Here is a 25,035-nt window from a genome sequence, read left to right on the forward strand (position 1 = left end):
GGAAAATCCATAAATGTTTTTATAAAATAAAATATTATTAAAGTAATATTTATCATAGTCATATTTTTTATTTGTATTAATTGTATTTAATGATATTACATTTATTGTTTTATCATATTTATATATAAATGCATCAATTATTTTTTGTTTTAATAGTGTGAGTAAATCATTCATATGATTTGTTATAAATATATTTGTAATTATATTTTTGTATTTTTGAACTAAAGATTTATGCGTAAAAAAATGTCTTGGGAATCTTGAAACTTCACAGACTAAATCACAAATAAGTTGGTTTGGTATGAACTAGAGAGCTCTCGTGAACCAGTAGTTCTTGGTTTGCTTATGAACTGATCAGTGCCACATGTCCTTGAGTGAAGAGACAGTGGTAAAGAATTGGAATTAGCATCCACAGGACCCCCTGCCCCACCGCCTCAAACATCTCTATTTGCCACGTCAAACCCAGATAAAAGTCTTGCCTCCAGCAGGGTTTATACCTAACAAACGCTTCAAAACATCATTTATGTCAATTTGAAATAGTGCTGCGTGAAAATTATACCTCTGAAGCGTAGCACTGACTGCAGGGCTAATGAAAACTGTCAAGCATCTCAAGTTTTTCAAAAATGAAAAAACGAAAAGCACATTACGAACGGTGCCATCATTTTTAAAATTCCTCCTAAAACCACAAAACCTCATCTCACCCTTTCCTCTCTGTAACCTGTAAAGAAGGGTGAGAGGTCGAAAGTTTAAGAGGTCTAACCACCTCCATCTGGACTAACACTGCCACATGCAGAGATATATGAATGCTCAGGGTACCACCTGAAGACGCACAATTCAGTGCAGCGAGGCAGGCACAGCGAGGGGCATTGCATCTGTCTGTCTGCATCTCTGTCTTTCCACTTGTCATCCATCATATCTGTCCTACTGTAATTCTTTCTGCTTTTCTTTAGAAGTGTGAATGAGCGATGCGCCGCAGTGAGACACAAACCCAGAGGAAAACACTTAAGTGGTTGCTCTTAGACCTTACTGGGCTTTGTTTCATTCAAGTATCAGCTTTGCCACAGATGTTTCCTCTCAAACGTATTGAGGGGAAACAAAAATAGATGCAAATAAACACAAATATTGTTTACACACAGTTATAATGTAGGAATAATCGGTATTTGGCTGCCGACTCTATATTACAAAAATAAAACAACAAAGCTGTTAAAACGATCTCATGTGTGGATTTTATACACATGCATAGACTCACATCATACCTGTTTAGCCCCGAGGAGAGAGAGAGAAACACTCCTGACCTGTATGATATTCAATTAAAAACACATGCTGGAAATCTGTCCAGCCATCAAAACAGTGGTCAGACTCATTCTCAACACTCATGCTCAGAAGCATCGCCTGTTTTCTCCAAAGCAAAAGTATGTGGCATAATAAAAAAATACAATTTCCTGCTTGCTCATATGATAAATGACATGTGCTCTTTTTTTGTTGTTTATATTCATCATCAATATCTTTGGGGTAGATTGGCTTTCATTACTCGGTTAAACATTTAACCTCCTCGGTTAGGGAACCTTTATGGTTGATATGTGCGGGAAGGGCACATATGGGGAGAGTTATTTGTTCTGTCTCTCCTCTGATGGGCACAAAGCCGCTGTGTTGGTGTTTATTCTGCCTGATTTCTCTTAACTACAAGCAAACATTTGGGCTGTGGCTGCTGCGGGTGTGGACGTCCATAATGAGGCACAGACGTATAATGCTATAGCTTTCGTATCCGTCGCACTCGGATTAACTCCGGTTGAGGCTTTCCGAAAGGACCTTTTTCTCTCATGTCTGTAGTCTGCTGAAGTAAACACATTAAAAACTATTACAGTGGAGGACATGAACAATGTTAAGGTCCCCGCTTGTGTCACACACCGTAGTTCCTGAGCTCAAACAAGGCTTCTACCATCTCAGGGCTGACCAATCAGAAACAGCAGACCACGCTGTAACCTTCCGCCCGAGCATAGCCCGAAAGGCCCAGGCGAATGTCCCTTTGGGGGCTATGTTAGAAAACAACTGCCGTTTGACCAGTTCCAAGCCTATGGTAATCCACAGCTATTAGAGAGCCATTAGACACGGAGGAAATGCTTCCCATATTTGTACTCTAGTTCCCAACCCGACTCCACCAGACTCGTTCCCTTCTGTAATCAAAATGAATGAGTTCTAATTAATAAACGCTGGCGAGCGTGTGCAGCTGTCGAGAATAACTGTGTTTATCCCCTATCGCAACCGTCTTATTTAGATCTTTTGCAACCAAAGATGGAAACTCGACACGCGTTGTGTATAAACATGGGTGAGCTGGATGGATGTAGATATTTTATAGTCTTTGTGGAGCAATCAGCAGTGGTAATAACCTCAAGTGAGTGCTGCTAAACGGTTTGGGCCGATTGGTCATGATGTACTTCATCCTCAGGCTACAGGAAAACTGGGGTTATAGGGTTCAGTGCCTTGATCTGAGGCGGACGAGGGGTCTTGCTAACCCAGAAAGCGGCCTGACAATGCAGCCCGATTCAACTCTGTTTGTCGCAGCGTTTCATGAAGCTTTATTCAATGAATCACAATAAACAAAGGGTTCTTATGACACTGCTGTTTTTAAATCTGAAAAACATTCAAATGACCAAAAAACCCACAAATTGTATATACATAGGCTACATGTAAAGAAAAAAACAGGAGCCCATTTCAAAAGAAGTTTTCCTAATTTATAAATTTTACCATTTATAGGCATTTTTGTTTCATTCTGTGGACTGCAAGAAAACAAGCTCATATACATTTTAAGCAAAACAACTGAAATATTTATATTATTGTAAATGTATAGTACATATTTAGGAAAAGTTCAGATTTTTTTTTTATAGAAATCTGTTTTCTATTAAAGTGACAGTTCACCCAAAAATGAAAATTCTGTCATCATATGTCAATATCATTTGCTCACCCTCATGGCATTTCATACCCGTATAAATAACTTTGTTCTGATCAACCCAGAGAAAGATATTTGGAGGAATGTTAGCAATTTTCAATTCTGTGACATTGACTGCCATAGTAGAAAAAAATTAATGGTAGTCTAAGGTGCCCCAGAACTGTTTGTGGTCCTAAATTCTTCAAAATATCTCACTTTGTGTTCAACAGAACCACAAAATATAAATTTCTCCTACTATGGTAGTGGATGATGTCACAGAACTGAAAATTGCTAACATTCTTAAAAATATCGTTCTTTGCGTTTAACAGAACAAACAGAAGTATACAGATTTGAAACAACCTGAGGGTGAGTAAATGATGACAGCATTTAAATTTTTGGGTGAACTATCCCTTTAAAGCTTTTATGTGTCTTGCTGTCATCTTGTTAGTCTTTCAGTCTTTCTGCTGTTGGATGACTTTGTCACTCCTGAGGTTTGATTTTGTTGAAATTCAACACTGGACTGGTATGGACACAATATATCTAGAAGTCTCTTGTTTTTTCTGTGTCCTCGAGTTTCCTACAGTCATATTCAATGAAACATAATTTCATAAACAATTGATTATTTTTAGCTCACTGTGTAACGAATCTCTAAATCTTTAAAATGTTTTTACTGAAAACAAATAAAACAAAAAATATGTTCTCACTGTCTTTTGTCATTTATTCACCAGATGAGACCAATAGCATCAGAACTGAAACGATTCAGCTGTGAAACACTATTACTTGTGTCGCTATTTCACAGGAAACACTGTGCTTAATACAAAAAGGCCCACGAAGATTGAAAAGCTTAAAGACAAAAGACCCGCAAAGCCTCAACGCCACCAGAAAGGGAACGTTGAGCAAGATGCAAATTAACCTCGGCACAAAGACATTATGAAAACTGACATTCTTAATAGCTTCATCTTCCAATGCCAGCATAAGAATAAAATGCACCAGATGGCCAACAGATCTCGCCCGCTTCGTAAACTCATGTTATCACTCTTGGATTGAATAAACCAAATCAGCATTGTGAATGCTACCAAAAATCATGCAAAGAAAATTACCGATCCTGCCTAATGGAAAACAGGTGTTTCTTATCTAAAACAAATAAATTAGATTTATCAGGAAACGGGAAACAAATCGCTTCTTAAAATGACTTAATGGCACAGTCGTTTTTGAAGGAATTTGTGGACGATTAAAGCAATTAAAACTCTCCAATCATTTCTTTTGTGCAGTTAAGGTCATTTGCTTTGCTTGGACTGACAGATATTTGAATGTTCAGCCCCCCAGCAATGCAGTCCTGGTACAGCAGGTGTTGTCTTGCTCGGCCTGAGCGTTGATCTATTGGTCATTATACCTGAGCTGCCCTGTCGCAGCTGTCCACAGCAGCAAACAGCCATATTGACATTCCAGACAAACTGTGCTTGATTGATCAGTCTGCATTTCGTCATGCAGGTGGAGGGCCACATTCTTCCCCAAAATCCATCTCGTCTTGAGAGGTTACAGAGATTTACTCCTCTCTGACATTTACCCTGCATGTACATGACCTCATGCTCACCTCCACATGGCACAATGTGATTTACACAAGCAAGTACATGTTCCCACATCAACATCCTTTTTTAGTTCTGGAACAACATTCATGTTAGGGATGTGCAAGTCCATACAAAAAAACTGGCCTTAGACTTTTGTCAAATATGGATTATGCATTATAAGAGGAACATTTCATTTATATTTCTGATAAACAATAACAGTAAAAGCCAATGAACAATGAACAATACTTCTATAACATTAATTCATCTTAGTTTATGTTAATTTAGGCATTAATTAATATGTTTTTTACACTTAAAAGTACTTTGTTAAAGGTGCAGTGTGAGAAATGTAGCGGCATTTAGTGGTGGGGCATCAAATTGCAACTCTCGGCTCACTTTACCCCTTGCTTTCGAAGCACTACATTGGCTGATACGTGCCATCATCACATTCTCACTTCTTTGCTGTAAGGGGATAACATATTTATGAAACGCTCTGTGTAGAGCAGTTTGTCCGTTTAGGGCTACTGTAGAAACAACTTGATGAATTCCAGTGCAGTGTATATAGATAGAAATATCTCATTCTAAGGTAATAAAAACATAACGCTTCATTATGTAAGCCCTTTGAAGACATAGTTATGTATATTATATTGCATTTCTGTCAATAGATCCTCCAAAGAATTACACAATGGACCTTTAACATTTGTTAATGCAGGATGAACTAACATGAATGACTATATTGCCATTAACTAATGTTATCAAAGATTAATAAATGCTGAAAAACTACATTGCTCATTGTTAGTTAATGTTACAGTAGCTGATGCATTTCCAAGTGTTAACAAATACATTTGTATTAAAAAAGTATAACCCGAACTTACAATTCTGACCCTACAGTATACGGACAACACAGCATCTAAGCGATCACTGGCTCTGACTGACATCTTTATGAAGTGAGAGTCTGCTTACAAGAATTCTCAACAGCTCAAGAATTCTCAACAGGCATGACTGCGAGCAGTGGATCTGCCACATTAACTGAAATACCGCGTAGTTATTACCAGCGTGCAGTTGAGGTGTGAGATTGACTACCGTGTGCTTACATCTAATTTAAGCGTCTTGTCTGTAACTGTTTTCGGCATTTCTGTGCAGTTCCCGCATCGATCACACAGTGTCTGACGCACTCTTTGCATCGGGGGTGTTGACACCAGTCCTAACTCAGCAGGGTGCCGTAACCAGACCACTCATTTGAGCCATCACTCTCAGGGTGACAGTTCCATTCATCCACACCCCACCTTCCGACCACTGAGCATTTTTAGACTCGTCTTACAGCTGGTGATACTCTAAAACCAAGGCAGCGTGAAACCTAAACCAGCATACACAGGAAAAAAGTGTAGCAAACGATTTACAGTACATTGATATTTTTTATTTATGTTGCAATAACTTGAGAAATATGCAGTGTTTGTTATGGACCGCAGAGCTGCAGAAAACAGACATGAAAATCAGTGTCTGTATTCATTTCCTTGTTCTGATGAACACAGAGAAAGACATTTGGAAGAATACTGTAGCCGAACAGTTCTTGGCCAACATTGACTACCATAGTAGGGAAAATTACAACTGTCTGCTTTCCTACATTCTTTAAAACATCATCCTTTGTGTTCAACAGAACAAATGAATGTATAAAGCAATTTTTTGTGGCCACGAACTGTTTGGTTACAAGGATGCTTCCAAATATCTTTCTTTGTGTATACAAAAGAAATGTATACAGATTTGGGAACTTGAAGTGAGTAAATGATGAGAGAATTTTCCTTAAAAAGACGAACAAAATCTTTTACAAACTTTTGTAAAAGAAAAACACTGACACCTGATCATTGAGCATTAACATCCCTGACCTGATCTTTAAAGGTGGCCAGAACCCCTAATGGAGTGTGTCCATCTGCACCTGATGTGAATGATCCTGCATTAAACACACAGGAAGGATTCTGTTCTACTGGGTTTAATTTTACTACCTGTATTCCCAGTCTGTTCTCTCTAACAGGCAAAGTAACGACATTAACACGTGTGGGCCAGAAGCCCTGTCTGTCTCTTGTGATCCTCCAGCATCTCTGCTATGCCTGTGTCTCACACTCTTTCCATAGAGTCAAGGGAGAGAAAATGCCAATCCAGGACGTTTAAATCTGGACTTGTTGTAATGGGAAACACAGATCTGGAGTTCGGCCCATATTTTATCAGAGGTGCCGTGCTACAACCACCTGAATATCTCACACAGGTCAGTCTTCTTAACAGGCTTTTAAAAACAAAAATAGAGCAATAATTCAGCTTTGCTCCATCCTCAGGCAACTGATGAGAACATTAACATTTCTTTCTTTCTCGTGTGCCATCAATAACAGAATATTATTCTATAGGTTTAAAATGTGTTTCCCAATGAGTTACAATCACAGGCATTTTCGCAAAGCTGGAATGCTATATTGACTATCAGATATAAGCACAGAGAACAAAAATCTAATCTAATTTATAACTGTTTACTGCTATGAATCGACATGGCTTCCATGTTATAATTGATGCAGATCCGATACAGCTAAATGATTTTTAGAGCCCTCAGAAGTGATGGAAACTGATGCTCAAGTGGACCCAATGAAGATTCACTGAAACGACAATGATCACATCTGCAGACGGCTAAATTAAATGCTCCCAGTTTGGGATAAGAGTAAATAGAAAGCTAAGCCAAAACTACTGAATGAGAGAGACAAAACAATCCAAAGAAGTCTATCTGGAATTATTTCCTCTGCAGTGGATCAATCGTAAACAGACAAGTTTGTGGGATTAGATGAAGATGAGTCACTACAGTATCTATCCAAGAGCGTCTGGTGTGTGTGATGTGTGATGGTTCGTGCATGGTGTGTGCGTGTGAGCTGAGAGGAGCAGATGTGCTACTGAGTGACTGGTGTGCTATGATGCCAAGCCATACAAAACAGAAATTCCTGTGAGGTGAATGAAAACAGGGCAGCATACACATACCATGTTCTCTGAGCTGTCATTACGCTGTGTGACATCTGAAAGGGCAAAACCTGTTGTGCAAATGACAGCGGAAGTGAGCAAAGTGAAATCGGTGCTTTTTAAAGTGAGCTGTTTGTAAAACTCTCAAAACTCTGATAACAATTTCTGTTTTCTGTTATTGACGTAAGAGTCATGTTTAAAATGTATACAGTATATATTTATATAAGGTTTGTATAATATCTTTAATGGCAAGTAATGTTTTTCAATGATCGTTTTTCTACTGCATAATATGACGGCTTAAGTCGATTTTTTTCCCAATAATTTTAAATGTACTATTTTCATTATTTTTAGTGTTTTTATCAAACTGAGACACTTTTGACTTCATTAAGTCTATTATTCTGAAATTGCAAAGACTGGAACCACACCGCACTGATGCACAGTGTTTCGCGTTGATATCTGACCTTTGCTTGACTTCGTGTGGACTGTGTCCAAGTTGACAGGGGAGTCGTCAGTCTAGATAACAGTCGACAGCCTCACTGACACAAGCTATGCTTTAAGACCTTGTAGTAAAAGCAACTCCCATCACTTTGAATCTTTGGATTTCCATCCCTCACTTTGAATGCCCATTTCAGCCATAAAACAAAACCAGATTCACAATGTTTAGGCAAACCTCTAATTCGGCCTAACGCATCAATGACCTTTCAAGCACGAGATGTTTCTCTTCAAACCAAACTCCACATTTTTACTCTTCCACAAAAGCCATGTGAGAGAAAGTGGAAAAATGAGAGCAGTTTATTCTGGCTCATTACTCTGTTTATCGTAACTCGACTTATTGTCCCTCTTCAGAATGAAATGCACAAAGAAAAACAAAGACCTACATTTCTAAGTAGATGAGAGTAACAGACCCACACACACACACACACACACTGACACTGAACACTAGAGGGACATCCTGGTCGGAAGTTTGTTTTTCTCAGTGAAGGATAAGAGTGATGGAGACAGTCTGTGGTGTGAGTCACTCATGTCTGTGTAGACACATGGGTCGTGGTCGAGTTGGGGTAAAAGAGAATGTTGTGATGAAACTTTGTCCTTTTTAATGCAGTGATACACAGCGCTGTATGATCTACCTTCATTAAAGTGAAAAGATATCCTTAACAAGAATATTCAGCAAAATCATTTTACTGAAACATTATTAGGACCTCAACTTTAAACGTAGAATGTGAGCTGTTTTATATTAGGGTCTCTGAGGTCACAAATTTGCATATAAAAAGCTATGCAATCCAAAGCAGAATAATATTTATTTGACATTGGTAAGGCATTTGAGACTTTGAGAGGGTTGCCAGACTTTCGGTGCATAACCCCCACCATGCGCTGGAGGCCAGCACATTCACTCAGACTTCCAAAACACAAACACACATATATAAACACACACGGTCTACCAAGAGCCAAAACACACACATAAACAAGCTTTATATGCTTAATAGAAAATACAGGAAAAACTGCATAACCAGGAAATTTCTCATTAGCATTCTGTCTATCCTGGAAGATTCTTTGGCTCAACAGTAAAAATAAATGTGTTTATTTTATTAATTTCCCTGGATATGTAGGTGTACAGTACAGGACATCTTGACAGGAGTCTGGTTGACTGAGGAAAGCATCTTATCTCTCAGCCAATCAGAGCGGGTTACAATAGCACATGTAATTAGGAGATTGCCATCATCCTGAATTCAACGAATGCACGCAACTTTGACTTAGTCTGCAAAATAGTCTTCACACGAATAAGCTTTCTACGGCTGTTTTGGTAAGATAACTCTCTTCAGCTGAGACCAGTTTTTGCTATGTTTGTTCAATCAAACCATCAGAACACCTATGAATCAAAGCAGCAAATATGGAACGTTAACAACATAATTATTAGTGGTGTTTGTTAAGGCGCCACTAAAAACCATTGATCACTTTTTGGTTTGGAGGTTTTTCAAAACCCCTAATGCAAAGTTTGAAACAAATTCTGCGGCTTACTGAGCGGAAGCGTTCAATAGGACATACATTTAAGAAGGGACTGGAGCCAGGGTTAGGAAGCATAAAAAAATCTAGATTCAGTTACTACCGATCCGCAAATGATTTGGAACGGTTACTGTCTTACTATAGTTTGATGTTAAGCTAAGCAACATATATTGCTGCTGTCCATCTGAAACCTTGCATCTCCATATTTGGTGATTTTTATTATTAGTCACCCTTTATGTCTCTAGGTTTTGCAAGAATAGTTTTTCCATTTCCTGAAAACTGTGAATTTGGACATACAATGTTTCAGAAGGACGGCAAAGATATGTTTAATAGTCCAATATGAATGTGGCTAGGCATTGTTTTTTTGTCTTTTAATCTCAAAATGGGTTTCCAGATAATCCACAGGTGTAAATGATAAAAAGCTATAAAATAAACCTCAGATTAAAGGCGTTGCAGAAAAATGGCAAGAACTCCTCCTGTTACTGAAAGTGAAGCCTGGTTCAAATCCCCAGGAAACTTGAGGCGCCACAGATCCAAGGTTTTGCCGTGGACCATGCGACCCACAAGTACAGTCTGGGGAGATGCAGGCATGAAGCTCAAAACGGAAAAATGTAGAAGCAGAAAATAGATTCTTTAGCTCGTTGGAGGTATTTGAGAGATTTGACATTAAGGTTGCTCGGACAGAGATCAGGCTCCGTTAGTACATACCAACAGACATAGAGACACCATGATGTCTGTCATATGATGCTTAACTGGCAACAAAATGATTGAAAGAAAATTGGGATATCAGAAAGATTCAATAGGGAGAGAAAAGCCAGGTGGATTCTACGAGTCACTGACATTTACATCATGATGGAGTGCGATTGTTTGTCACATTTGGATTTAAAGAAGCTAACAATAGGCTTTTAGTAGATATTTAGTTTTTCATGGAAGAAAGAAAGTCGTAAAGCTTTGAACGACATGAGGGTGAATAAACACTGACAAAATCCGGCAAACTGAGCAGATGGCTTTTACACTACACAGAGTCTGAGGCCCTGTTTACACTGCAGGTCTTGAAGCTCAATTCTGATTTGTTGCCTATATCCGATTTTTTTCGACCGTTGTTTCGTACTTTCAATTGTGACACATATCCGATTTACGTGCTTACACATGCCAAACCATTTGAAACAGTGCGCATGCGTGAACGTGGGATCTTGCGCCAAGATTACTCACTAGACATGATGGACGAACGTGAAATGTGCTTGATGTAAGCTTTGCAATATATGACAAGTTCGCCAAACATTAAATAGATTTTGAGGCGGAGGAAAAGAGGCGTCATTGCAGCCTGTGCATATGCTTTGATTGTGTCCTCCTCGACCATTGATGAGAACATCTGGGTGTGAGAGAGATCTCAGGACTGGTGGGAGCATATTGTGACTACTGCCTTGCATTTTCCTCCTCCATCATGTTTCCTACGTTTTTGTCAATTGTCCGCCTCCACACATTGTTCCTCCTGATAATAGCCTACGTCATAAAACTGCAGGGAGAAATACCAAATTGTCGCCTTTTTAATGACGTACAGCACGGAATGCCTCAGAAAATCCGATCTGCCTGTGTACATGACTGAAAAAGGCCTGAGAATGTCTGTGCTCAGCCAATCTCAAGTGCTTGGACAGCATTTTAACACTTGTTTTACGGATTAAACAACAATTTAAAACAACAACAGCCATAACAAATCTTCAGTGCATGCAAACCAAAACAAACTGCTGTGCCAAGATCGTACGTGCAAAAAAGACTCATAATAACCAACACAAGAAAGGTTTTCACGGGTATGAAAATAAAGACTGCACAACACGACAGCCACCAGTTTCACATGCACAGTGAGGTTTAAAAGATCACCGTCTTTGAGTTTGTAGATTTTATACGTAATTCATTGCTTTTGACGTTATACTTTTAAAAGAATGTTTTTACGCTTTTTGAAGATAATAATGTACAATGTACTTGTATGGCATTTATCAAACATTACAACAGAGCACCAGAGCTTGTCGGTGTTATTTTACTGTAATACGAGACGAAAATCTTCAAAATCATCCAGGATTGAGCAAGAAATGTTCTCCAAATCTCAAAGGTGTGACAGCGAGAACCGACGAAAATAAACACTCTCCCAGGTGATGGACAATCACCTATTTTTTCTGATAATCAAACCTAACGTACCATAATTGTTTCCATATCTGCTCTCTGTTTTCAGCGGGTACACAGCCTCACATTTCATTCAAATGAAATTGGGAAATGTTTCAGCCGAACAGGGAGGGAGTATTTTTTCATGTTGAGAGCTTGCCAAAATGCCCTCCCACAAACTACAGACAGATGCTTTTAATAAGCCGAGAGTACAGCATCCATACCACCATCGCCTTTATTTTTTATTTATTTAGTTAGATCCTGATGGAGATACGTTCTGACTGGCCGTTTCGCAAAGACACTTATAAATCGAAAGGAATGAGAAACGTTTGTGCTGCATGTGTGCACCTAAAACAAAAGAGCATCTACAACATTTCTGCTTATTTTTGAGCTACAGTAGACGCCTTGAGAAAGCAACAAAATATGCGCGCAGGAGATTCGATCACTAAAGTAGGGCAGCCGGTTCTGAGGAGAATATTTATTCAATTTTCCAGTACAGCAACCCTGAGCCCCCTAGGTTATGAGATACACTGTTTCTCAGCGATGGAAACAAACCTTCTAACACAGTGTGGAGAAACACATAAGCGCCGGGGTGCACGGAGAGCGTTTGATTTTCACATTACCCCCTTCCGTGGCTGACTCTGTTAAATCAAAGTGACAGTACAGCATACGACTACACTCACGCACACAGACGGACGCTTAACGCGGGTCACGCGTGAAAAAGACCAAATCCAATACCGAGGCCAAATCCTTCTGTCTCACACGCAGCGAGACCCAAGACGGCTTCTGGAGGAAGTATTAAAGCTTACAGCCTTCTCGGTGGGAAGCTAATAAAACTGAGGCGGATTACATTCTTAAAAAGTACATTTATCCAGACACATCACTGCTGTTTCCAGAACAGCTTCCCAACTTGGGAGAGGAGTCTGGGTGTCCAGATCCACAGCGGGTTAGATGTACAGCCGCCCTTAGGCTCAGGGTACGGGGTCATGCGGTTGCGTGAAACATTCTGACCTTTTCTACCGTAGCTCTTCACAGTCACGCTCAGCTCTTGGTTTTAATGTAATGTATTTGTCCATGCCGACGATGCCGAACAGCAGTTTTCAGTACACCGACCAGTATAGCTGCAGGCTCAAAAACGAAGCAAACGCAGATGTAATATTGAACTCCGCTGTGAATTGTGGTATCTAACATTGGAGTCTTGATATAGAATGCAAACATGTGCGTTGTGGTGATGGCTGTGTTGCAATAGTAGGGCGCTTTGACATTTTTATTTGCTAATAATGCACGTCCTTCGCGAGACAATAGGACAAATAAACTGTAATAGTTATAATGATGGGGTCAAACGCATTTGCTGGAAAAAGATGAACATCAACTATTTCCAGCTGTTACAGATCTCGTAGTTTACACGCAACACAGAGATTTCAGGCTCGACTAAAAGTGGATTTGAAACTCACGCTAAACGGAGTAGATGTAGAAGGGTTACAACTAACGTTTCAAATAAATCATTAAATCGCAACTTCCAAGTCTCAGCAACCAAAATGTCTTGAAAACATTTGCGATGGTGTTTAGATATTCAATAGTAAACTTCTGTTTTTAGTCTTTACCACAGACAACAACAGACTCCAGAAAATGTAAAAGCATCCGTTTAACATTTCGCGGTCTTTACTTATTCGTATGTCAATAATATTAAGACGAGACATAGCACATCGTTGCCTTTTGGAATCCGAAAAAAAGGCATTACTGGAATTGAAAGACCACCAGCACTTCCTAATTGAATTGTCTTTATGTGATTATGTTTGCTTGTGGTTTGCTTTAAGTCGTTTTAGTTCATTCCCGCTGAACTACACAAGTAAGAGCTGAGTGGAAATGTCTGAACAGCTAATTGTTTAAACGTCTTTTTGTCATTTTGTGGTTTGACAGACCAGTTTGTTGCCATCTCAGGTTCAGAGGAAGCCAACATCTGAGTGGATTCGGTTTGAGGAGGCCTGAGCCAATTAACTGGTTTTGTGAGCTCATTAGCTCACGGTCCACAGATTGCAGTTCTTTTGTGTGTGTGGGTCAAGTGCGTTTTCTGATGTTTGTCTCGAAAAGGAAGCCCATTGAAGGTAAAGGAAGGAACAGAGAAGTGTGGAGACGGATATGACAGAGGTCCTCAAGAGAACAGCTCAATTGACAAAAAGCACCCGAGCTTTAATTGGAGACAGGAAGAGCAACTTCAGTGATGTACACAAAATTTCAGTAGTCCTGGAATGTGTGTTTCACTCTAATGACTTAAAAATAGGCCAAAAACTTTAACTGTGAATCTGTGATCTCCTAAAGTCACAACGTTTCTTATTTTGAAGTCTCTTAGAATTCTTCCAAAACTGAATTATAATCTCACTCATGAGACCATATTTAGAGGCTATAAAATAATAGAACAGTTAATTCTTTGTTCTGTCTTTGTTTCTTCCGCGCAGAACACAAGACAACAAACTGTTTTCCAAAGAATATATGTAACCGAACAATGGCCATGTCCATTAACTTGCATTGGTTTTGTGTCCATACAATAGAAGTAAATGGGTACCACCATCGTTTGGTTACCAACATTCTTTAAAAAGCGTTCTGCAAAAGAAAGTCAATCATACAGGTTTAAACTGGCTAAGCGGGTGAATAAATTATGCGATTTTTTTATAATGTGAGTACAAACGTCTTACTGATGGTCACAAGCAGTCACAAACGCTCACTCCCAAATCTCTGTGATGTTCTGTTTCTGTTGTGGTAATGTTTGCTGATCTTACAAAATAACTTGTTTTGCCATTTCTTTCCTACTCTTTCTTGGGTTGACAGCTGAAGGAATTTGTGCTCTTTGATATGTTGATATCGGGAATGAAAACACTGGATTTCATTTGTGGCCAAAAATACCCCAGGTGATATTAGAAACAAAGCTCTGAAAATATAAGATAATTTTTAACATGCTCTTTGCTTGTGGCAACATTTTAAACTTGGTAAGAGAACGACTTGCATCATAAAGATAAATAAATAGAAACATTTAGATGTCATCTCCATTCGGACCAGGGAAAAAAAGAGAAAGGAAAAAAGAAAACAGAACTTAAACAGTGAGTTGATTTTAAAGTTTAGTGTCCCGTGGGATGTGACGGAAGTCAAATTTAACCCACATTTTAGCAACAGCTTCAGAGGGTGCATAGGAGGCCCTCTTTTGGTGAGCACCAGTTACCATGAAATCTTCATAGGATAGTCAATTTCTCAATTCACAATACCACTGCCCTAAGAGGGCACACGCTGGTGTAAACCTGTTATTTTCTCTCAGGCAACCAGCAAATTTCCATGGGTAAAACATGAGAACACCGCAACAAAGTGAAGAAATTCATGCAAGGTTAAGTATCCACCGTCTATTCCATACGTTTCCGATAGCTAGCCATACATTTTTACGTTTCAGGACGGAAAGCAACTATTTTCCTTTTACAACTTCCACATGTGAGTTGTTTAATTCAGCATGAAGTACATACTGTGATTCTGCACGTGGTTATGCTGATACAGTATGTCAGAACACATCACCGATCTCATAAAGAGGATTCTTTACAGAAGTCTTCAAAAACTCTCAGATTTAAACAAAGATTTTAAGATTAAAATGAAATACATAAACACACACTTTAGGTGGAAAACTTAGATTAAGTAAGACCCTGTTTCTATAAACGTTTATAGATGCTGAAAGTCACCTGTTGCGTCAGTTATTGCCTTATATATGTACCATTCAGATTCTAAGATGAAAATGAGTGAAGATTTTATTATATTTAGTGATAAGGCTATATTAAAAAGCAAAGCATCACAGGTTTATACATAAGAACATACCTGGAGGACACAAGCACTCTTGCGATGCTTCTCTCGCTGTGCGACTTTTCGACACCCCTTCCTTGAGTCTCTGTGAAAACATTACACATTATGTGCATTACAAACAGAGTTTGGGGATGTATGCCTATATATTCCATTTGATCGAGTTACTTTTACTTTCAATATGCTATAATCATGCAAAGCCTTTCCACCACGTGTTTCAAACATTTCCAAAACGATATATCCATTATTTAACTACTAAGCATATTTGTATTTATGTTGCATTTGTTTTCTTGTTGGTTTATTTAACTGCGCATTACTGACAGTACAGTATTGTGGAAATCAAAAGGGCTCGAAAACAGAAACCAGGTGTGATGTTTAAATGATAAGCAGTATCTAAGTTAATAAATATACGAATAAAAAACGTTTAATCTGAGACTTTAACTTACCACTTGCACAAGTTTATCAATCGCATCCCACAGGGTCGCGTTCTCATCCAACGTCGCGCGCACAGGTTGAATAACAGACAGTCGCTCCATCTCCAAAAGCTCCATTTTACGCTCAAGGTGAGACGTTTTCGCGTTCGCAAACAAACAAACCGACACCGAAAACGCTGACAACATGAAACACATGAGAGTCGCCAAGCAATGAAATATCTGTGACTTGTGATGTCTACCGCTGTGTGATGTCTTTGACGCTTCGTTTGAATCCCCATTTGAAACCGTTTTTGACATTGTGGTTGGCTGCCAAAGATATTATCCTTGTTCTTGAAACTTCTTTTGAGAGTCAGGTAGAGCTTTATTTCAGTAAAGTTGAGTTTATGACTTCAGCGTGACTGCGGATGACAGGAGACGCAACGATGTGACGCGCACAGAAAGAGAGCGCGGGCTGCACTAGCTGCTGCGCGAAACGAACTGACGGGAGCGCGCCTCGGTCTTGTAGCGCAGGTTCAGTTGTTCAAGCAAACACTTTTCCGGCAAAATGAGCAAGTTACGCCATAAACCTATAAACCGACGTATATGACTTTAGGGAAAAGCAAAAATAATTTTAAAATACATTGTATTTTGCGCGTTTCTACTTATTTGGTTTATTACGGGAAATTGGTTGCAATTTATTTTGAAAAAACGTGCTTATAAAACAACCACTTTAAAAAAGTTAACCACTTATTACACGTTATCATATCCTCACTATAGGTTTTGTCTAAAAAAATAAATAATTTGCATTACATGACGCTAGTGGACCGACTACTGATCTTGAAGTGAATATGCAATAACAGGCCATGTGGTGCCATCTGCAGGACGGGTTTGGAAGAGACGTATACATTTCTAAATGTTAATGAAAATAACTTAACTTCATTCTTATCATCAAGGCAGAATAACAAAATTCATATCTAAATACAATATTATAAAAGAAAAGCCACAGTGTTTATTCCAGTTCATTCAAGTTTATTTTACCAAAAGTACAGATCTATTTGACCAGTATATTCAAATTAAATAAATATGGACAGAGGTAATGAAGCAGGTGGTCTTAAAGCAGACTGATACAGTCAGCGGCAGTCTCCCTGGGAGCTGTAAAGTTCAGTAGATGTTATTAAGTCACTTTCTCCTCTCCTTTCTTATAGGATTGAAGAATGGATGTGCAATGGCCTGATCCAGTGTAATACGTTTGGATGCATCATATTCCATCATCTTCTGAAGCAGGTCAAACAGCAGCTCATGCTCCGGGGTTTTACTAGACATGTATTGCTGAATAAGGAGGAGCAGAGATTGAATTCAGTAATATCACTCAAAGAATGAAATGGCTCATTTACAACAATACAATTAAAAGTGCATCAAGACATCTACAGACAAAGTCCAGAAGACGTTTGCCTTTCAAACACAAATGGCAATAATGGAAAACAATTCTAAATATACAGATGGAATGTATAAACAAAAAACATCAATTCAGAGGAAAAATAATTAAGTCTGTCATTTTGTTAATGTGCATAAAATAGTACAAAGCAAAAAGAAAACAGTCATAATTAGTAGCATATTTTTAAACAAGTTTTAATGTGAATATGCATTTAAGTGTTTAACAGGCATATCACAAAGAGTAGTTCACTTAGATCCTTACCCTTAGAGGTTTACAGTGTTTCCTCACATATCTCCCAGCTGAGCTGTGTTCATCCCAGTCCAGTTTATCATGATGCACATAACGGCGCCTCCTAAAAATGAACCAAAGTCAGTCAATCATTCAATGAAAATTCACTTAAATTGTCAGATTCATAAGGATGCTACATTTAAAATGTTATATCTTCCAAAACTGCACCTAGTTTTCTGGAGAAGTTGTGAAGGAATGGGGCCTAGAACCCTCTCCATCATGGCCAGATGCTCCTTACTGTCATGAGTCTGAAAATAGAGTTTACGTAAGTATTCTGCATGTCAAACATGAAACAGCGTTTTCGGTGGTATGATAATGATGGTAAGAAAGATGTTGTACCTGAAATAGCGTTAATCCCAGATAGAACTCAATCAGGATACAGCCCAAACTCCACACGTCACATGCCTGGTTCCAACCAAGTTCTGCCAACACAGATCATCATTAGGTAATGAAAATAAATAAAACTTTACAAAAAACAGATAGTATTACTTTTTCAGAGTGATGGAAGATAACTAGTAGTTTACCTAATATAACCTCTGGAGCTCTGTAATGACGAGTTGACACCACAGATGTGTGATGCTCATGATCATATGTAGCATTGCCAAAGTCCACAACTTTTACATCCAACTTCTTTAAGGTCCTCTCATCTCGCTTCTGTGATAAAACAGTAGTTACAATAAGCATCCTCTCCTCATAATAAATCGACAGTAATCTCTTTTTAGACACGCATGCAATTACTTACCAACTTGGAGTTATATTCAATGTTGTAGGTGGAGTCCACAAAAAGAATGTTTTCCGGCTTAAGGTCAGTGTGTGTCAGCTTGTGTTGATGCAGAACTAATGGCAAACAAACAAACAGTATTTTATATGTAATTTATAATTAGAATTTTTTATTCTTTATTCAACTTATTTGGGGTCCGCTTGTATGCGAAAATGATGCAGCGTAAAACAAAAAGACTTCTAACAATTTACTGTTTATACTCACAGTGCACAGCTTTAAAGATCTGATGTGCCATGGGTCTGATCTGTAAAACTGAAAAGGGCATAAATCCATTCTCCTTGAGGAAGTCATAAGTGCTCAGTCCCAGCAGTTCAAAAACTATGCAGATGTGGCCGTGGTGATCAAACCAGTCCAGCATCCGAACACAGCCACTAAGAAAAGAAATGACAAATTAATAACATACTATATCCAAAAGTAAAAATTTATTAATAAAACAATTTTTTATCATGAATACAAAAGCTCACAATTTCTTGTCGCAGTCAAGCGAGTTTATCTGCTCAAGCACTTCGACTTCTGACATGGCTGCCTCACGATAGCGATCAATATTTTTTATAATTTTCAGTGCCACTTTTGTGCTACCTCTGAAATCAAAGAACAGTTACACTTTAAAGGATGAAATCTGGCATATTGTTACATCACAACGAGAAAACTCAATGCAGTCTTTGGAAGGCTTACTTTGAGTGGTCAAGGCACGCCACCACTTTTCCAAAGGCCCCTTCACCCAGAGTACCTACAATCTCATCTATACACAGAATAAAGGGGCAGACATTAGTGAAGCTTTGCGACAGCAATGCAACAACATAAAAAAATCTGATTTTATAGTATTATGTGGACTTTGTAGTTAGACAAGTAGAGTTTATTTTATTTATGTATTATACATCGAGAACGTAAAATTCTTGATTGAAATATTGAATTAAAGTCCCACATGACTGTTAAAATTAAAAAGTGAAATTTTCCAAATGTTCCCTTTTATCCCCCAAGTGTAGCTTGATTGTCCCACTAACAGACACAGAACAGACAGTTATAGAGAGAAAGATTTGTGTTCTATACATCTTGCTTTTAGCATGTCTCCATTGTGATAGACCAGGTGACCCTCCTCATCATCCTCAACACTCTTGGTTCTTTTCCTGCGATGACTTCTCTGGAGGGGGAAGGTTCATGGGGACCACCATCATCACCATCAAACACCAGTCAGTTTCAGGATCGTACGCGTCATTCATTCATTCAGCGAGGGGGGTTGATGAAGGGGAGGGAGTGATTCGGACCATTCAGAACCCCGCGCCAGGCCACGGCAGCAGCAAATTCAAATTCATCGCCAAGCAACGGCACAGGGCCACCATAGTGTGTGTTACAGAAGAAAGACATGGCAACACATTTTCAGACAAGAAGCAACTTTCTTATGGTGGTGTAACAATGAAGTGCACTTAAGAACGGTTATTCTGTTCATGAGCCTCAACCCATCAACAAATATCCATATTTCTGCAACCAATGAATGAAGTGAAAGAAACACATCTGATTCCCTGACCACCCCACAGCAGGTTCAGAAATATTAGTCGTTCTTTCTACAGTCATTTTAGACCAAGAAGCTTTCAAAGTGAGGTAGGAATGCCATAAGGAAAAAACAAGAAAAAGTTAATTACCGAATTTGATGGAGTGCGGTGGCGTGATCGCTGACGCTCTCTGCTGCTACGTCGACTCCGGCCGCTGCGTGCGGATGACTTGCTGTAGTGGTGCCAGTCCTTGTCTCTCTCCGTCTCTCTGACTGGGTCCACCCGACCACCATAGTCATCATGCCCCAGACTGGCCTCTTGGGCCCTGCGCTCTCTGCACTCCAGCCTCTTTGCACTAATGTGACACCTGCCACTCACACAGATCAGACTGTGAGGAAAAAAACATCTCACAATGTTCAATGTTTAATGCAGATAACATTTCAAATTGGCTTTCCCTTGGGTGCAAATCATTAACACTTTCAGCAGGAGACAAGGAGGTCTGTATGGTGATCTGCTGGGTGCTGAAAGCATCAAGTGTCTTTTCGAAGGAAACCACAAGGCTATACTTAGGAGGATGTCTGAGCTGATGACATGCTGCATTCCCAATCACAGAACGTTTTGCTGCTATGCCATTAGTTGACAACTGTGTAAGAGCAACTGGAAGCCTTCGTAATTTATCCCGCAACAAACCAAACATCAACACGCTGTAGGAGCTATTATTCAAAACCATTAGATGTATTCTCAGATACACCCAACGTAGTTTGTTAGTACAGAACAGTAATGCCCCGTTGTGCTTGGAGAAAGACCATTTACAAGGTCTAAGCTTTCATAAAAAAATGCCTGGAGGGTCAAAAGAAAACTCAAAAAACGGCTGTTCGCTTTCTACCGCAACACATAATCTGTGGTCTTTAATCTTATACTTTAATGTTTTAAAATGCAACAAAATGTGTTTTGGAGCATGCGTCACTGGTAATCTTGACTCATTAGGCTTTTTAAACTCTGAATGACACTGATCATGTCCCTCTGACAGGCCAATTACAGGTCACCCTGATAGTATATCATGCAAAACATTGTGCAAACATGCTTGACAACATGATACACTGTCCTCTAATCCAACACTCAACAAACAAGATTCATTGAAACATAAATAAATCATAAACAGATTCCAATTTTTTTTTGGTGAAGTCAAATTTGTATTTCATTTACCTCTCATATGTTTTATAGTGATGATAGCGTCCAGGCTGCTTCTCTCTCTCTCCGCTATGGGAGCTGCGCCGTTGTCTCTTATGTACCTCCACTCTCTCCTCCCAGCTGTACTCCGCGATCCAGCCATCCGGCGAGCGCATCCGCTTAGACCGCCGCATCTGATCCCACCAGAATAGAAGAAAACGTACAAGTCATAAAAAATGATCGACACCGAAACAGTATACTGGGACATTCCATGCATCTCGCTGGGTTGTAAAATCTTAGACGACCGACCGATGTGATGCAAACCCTCCGGACCGAGTTCTTAAATTTCAAACTCTGACCGTGTTGCCGGGTAGTAAAAGTTGTTTTGACTTGTTAGATAGCTGACCATGCACTGTATTTGGGTTTGATAAAAAAATTGCGTATTAATTGCCCATTAATCTATATTAAGGTTTGGACCTAAACGTATCCAAGTGTTATGATCCTAATGTCCCAGGTAAATACAAAAGTAATGTAATGTTGCATGTGTGATGTTTATAAAGTCACACACCGGTAAATAAACATCCACTCTCGCTATTTAAATGCGCATTTGAAGAACTGGTTGCTTGTTAACAAAGAGCTAATCTCACTTATTTACCTGCTAGCCGACGCCCTTATGTCTCAAATATAAACAAACCACGTCGTCTCAACGTCAAAATAACTTATGCTGTTAGGTGTTTTATCCGTCAAGTTTAATGGGTCAACAGACCGACAGAATGTCGTTTATTTAAACACAGCGTCTTAAATATTCGCTCTATTTACGAGTTTAGCTTGGGCGGCTAGTCAGTTAGCTTCCAGGCGAACACTTAACGTCAAATATCGCCGACTCGAGTTATCGAATAAACTTGTTAAAGAAAGTCTTACGTTACATATTTAAACTTAAAATACCCTCACCTTTCACCCGTCCCGTTCCTTCAGGTCGTGAAATAAGACACGGTACTTTTCAAACTACAACCGAACTCACAGCCGTTAATGACTTCCGCTTCACTTCCGGGATAGTTTCCGTTGGTGAGGATTTCCGGCTGAACGCCACCAAAACAAAATAAAGGTCTTCCGTTTTGAATAAATGACATTTCATGTATACAAAATGTTTTCCTGTCGCACAGAATAAAACACAGTTCCTGTTGAATGTTTTTAAGAGGATCACCTGAGATTTTTAACTGTTTAAATATTAAAATGAAACATGTTTAGATTTATGGTATAGATTTTCTGTATACTGGAATATTTGAGTCCCAGAGAACATCATTCACAATTCATCATTATCAATGATTCATAGATTTCAATGTTAACGTTCAAAACATTTATCTTATCGCATTCTCTTCAAAAATCAGGATATGTACTGTCCTTAGTGACTGACTCTATGGAGTTTGTTCTAAGACGATTTACAAAGTCTAAATTTTCATTTCAAAATATAGGGAAGGGTAACTAACTTGTTTGTAAAAATAGCAAAATTGCTAAATACATCTTAGCGATAAAATCCCCCAAAGCATACAACTTTACTCTCTTTAATAGTTTTAAATAACGTTTTTGTAAAATTGGTGAAAAAAAGCCCCTTTATTGTGGTGTTACGTGATATTTTCTATTTATGCCATTCCGGAATAGTTTTCTACAGTGGCATGCCAGACGTCTGCGATTATGACTATATCAGCCGTTGGGACTTCATAAACTATTATAACATCAGTAATAGCACCTATCATGACATCACCACAAATTATGGCGTCACATTATGACATCATCATTCATAATTACAGTATCGTAATTTATTATGACATCAGGATCAATTATGACATCATCCTTCATTATGAGCTCACATGTAGAATGGAATGTTGTATTGGACATACAGTGTAGGTATTTCTCATCTGTTTTTTAACCATTATCATTCAGATAGATTAGACAGTAGAATTCTGTCATGTAGGTTAAATGGGGGGAAGGTCTTAAGCCCACGTGACTCTCATACCACTTGTTTACTAACCATAGTATATTGTAAGTGTTGCTATTTTACAAATTTGTAAGCTTCGTGAATGACACTCTCCAAAAACGTTCTGAAAGCGTTGAATAAAGTTAATTAACCTGATGAGTGTTATTTTGTGCTTCAGACAGCATACTAATGCTTGCAATGAACAGAATATGTTAGGGAAGCCAATGTTTAGAGATACAAAACACAAATGAGAATAGTGACAATGACCTGATATAAACAGATACATCACAGTTTTTAGGTTGCAGTTTGGTCTCTTTCAGCAGTGTGAAATGAAACAATTGGCAGATTTATGTTTTGATCTTTTTAGAGATTGGAAGCAAAGCGAAGGCTTCTATGTAAATTAAAAATAAGGGCTGTGTCACTCACAATTCAACTTTCCTACTCCACTCTATTTCAATTTCAGTAAAAAGACAGGCCTGTCATTCGATGAATTGTCTATTCGCATGTAAATGAATGGTCATAGTGTGTAACTTGCATGTGTGTGTGTGAAGTTTCATTTTCTGAAGAGGCTTCGCTCAGCACAAAAATGTGTATCGCGTGTATTGACACAAGAGGAGTGGAAAGCTCTTAGTGATAATTGGAACTGCCTCTATTGTGGTCACGAGTGGACTAAAATCTGCCCAGCTACTAGGCAGCACGGTTCAGATCAGAAAAAGGCTGAATCTGAAAAAGATGTGTGTCAGAATGCTTTTGCACATTCCAACAGCTTGCAGCAGACAGTCATTTTCTACAAGATGAGATCAGCAAAGGAAATCTGACACGGCAGATTTGATTCAAACAGGTTGCTGCAGGTTCATCATATGGCTAAAAGACTAAAAGTCTTAACACAATTTTTCAAAGCAATGCCTTTCAAATGACCAAATATCATCTACACACATTTACTAAATTCTTTCTTAAAGAACCGCTAACAACCAAACAAACCATTCCTTTGGAATCATTTACATTGAAATCTTTATTTGTGAAAATGACCAATCTATTAGGTCTGTATTGTATATTCTGTCAGTGGCCGCATCAGTAAAGCTACGGCTCCTAGACTTGATGGAATGTGTAAAGTCTACTGAAAAGGCCCATTCCTCATGCCAAATGAAGTGAGGCTCTTTCATCAGGATCAATATATGCCTGAGATCTTGCCAGACCAGGAATCATAAATCTGGCTTTCAGAGAGAAGGAAAGAGAGAGAGAGAGAGAGAGAGAGGGCAGATGGAAGAGAGATAGAGAGAGAAAGGATATGACAGACGATAGAGCGAGAGAGAAAAAGAGCGTCTCCTCTTAGCCTAATGGAGGACGGTTCAAAAGTTTAACGTGCCGGCCACACGCTTACGTCTTTATAACCTCTTTGAGTCATTGTGTGCCGGTGAGGGCCAATTGCATCGATGGCTATCAAACCATATGCCGGGCCGGTCTGCGGGCGGGGGGTTGTGGTGGGGGGATGGGGGTGGATGTGGGGTGGATGCATTAGGGAAATTGGTCCTGGCTGCCCAAGATGGTATACTGTACTGAAGTAATTATAGTTGCCGGAGGGATGATGAGGTGTGTGTGTGTGTGTCTATGCATGCGTGTCCAGAATAGTCTGCCGCAGAAGGCCTACGCCCCGCCCTCCCATCTCCCCTGGCAAAGCGTCTGCCAACGGGATTGGGCTGGGGCTTTATTGATGAGATGGATCAGGAGGGAGATATGGGCAGTGAGACAGATGGGTCTTTGGTTCAGGCCATGGCAGTAGTGAGGAGCCTGTGCTCAGGGATGCCGCCGCCAGGACGCACTCAGGGTTGCCAGCCTTCACTGATTAGCGGCTGCTGGAGCTCCTGCCCCAGCGCTCATGATGCATCCCCATAGAGGACCTGAGCTCGGCTGAGGCATCTGAAGAGACATCCATCTGCAGGATGGGACTCACCTGCTTCAAGTCTTGGAAGTACAACAGCACTGCACAGAAAGGTGAGCGAGGGAATTGTTTTGGTGTG

At 39.3% G+C, this 25,035-nt stretch overlaps 2 protein-coding genes across 5 annotated transcripts in view; both read right to left on the reverse strand.

Moving 5' to 3' along the window:
- col23a1b (collagen type XXIII alpha 1 chain b) overlaps positions 1 to 16,308 on the reverse strand; it is a 68,088-nt gene extending 51,780 nt beyond the window's left edge. The window contains exons 1-2 of the mRNA XM_079487090.1: positions 15,912 to 16,308; positions 15,484 to 15,553 (exon numbers count right to left, since the gene is read on the reverse strand). Coding sequence (XP_079343216.1) covers positions 15,484 to 15,553; positions 15,912 to 16,196 — 355 coding nt within the window. The 5' untranslated portion in view covers positions 16,197 to 16,308. The remainder of the gene's footprint in view (positions 1 to 15,483; positions 15,554 to 15,911) is intronic.
- Positions 16,309 to 16,866: 558 nt separating this feature from the next.
- Positions 16,867 to 22,096, reverse strand: clk4b (CDC-like kinase 4b). 4 transcript variants are annotated; one of them, XM_079486312.1, is made up of 13 exons: positions 21,994 to 22,096; positions 21,079 to 21,236; positions 20,023 to 20,239; positions 19,433 to 19,523; positions 19,058 to 19,124; positions 18,847 to 18,963; positions 18,587 to 18,753; positions 18,344 to 18,438; positions 18,126 to 18,255; positions 17,941 to 18,023; positions 17,770 to 17,849; positions 17,575 to 17,665; positions 16,893 to 17,207 (listed from the first exon to the last, which is right to left on the reverse strand). In XM_079486312.1, the coding sequence occupies exons 2-13, from the start codon at positions 21,234 to 21,236 to the stop codon at positions 17,058 to 17,060; spliced, it is 1,446 nt and encodes a 481-aa protein (XP_079342438.1). In that variant the 5' UTR covers positions 21,994 to 22,096; the 3' UTR covers positions 16,893 to 17,057. The 4 variants fall into 4 exon arrangements, with proteins under 4 accessions (XP_079342440.1, XP_079342438.1, XP_079342437.1 ...); XM_079486311.1 differs by having other exon boundaries at positions 20,023 to 20,260; XM_079486314.1 differs by lacking the exon at positions 19,433 to 19,523 and having other exon boundaries at positions 16,867 to 17,207; positions 21,994 to 22,088.
- Positions 22,097 to 25,035: the final 2,939 nt, after the last annotated feature.

This window comes from Barbatula barbatula (assembly GCF_947034865.1).
Source record: "Barbatula barbatula genome assembly, chromosome: 22".
NCBI lineage: Eukaryota > Metazoa > Chordata > Actinopteri > Cypriniformes > Nemacheilidae > Barbatula > Barbatula barbatula.

Coding starts and splice junctions, on each gene's coding strand:
- clk4b (XM_079486311.1), bottom strand. CDS start 21,236: ATGCGGCGGTCTAAGCGGATGCGCTCGCCGGATGGCTGGATCGCGGAG. Junction 20,261..21,078: donor CACTATAAAACATATGAGAG/GTAAATGAAATA, acceptor TTTTCCTCACAG/TCTGATCTGTGTGAGTGGCA. Junction 18,024..18,125: donor AGCTCCAGAGGTTATATTAG/GTAAACTACTAG, acceptor CTGTGTTGGCAG/AACTTGGTTGGAACCAGGCA.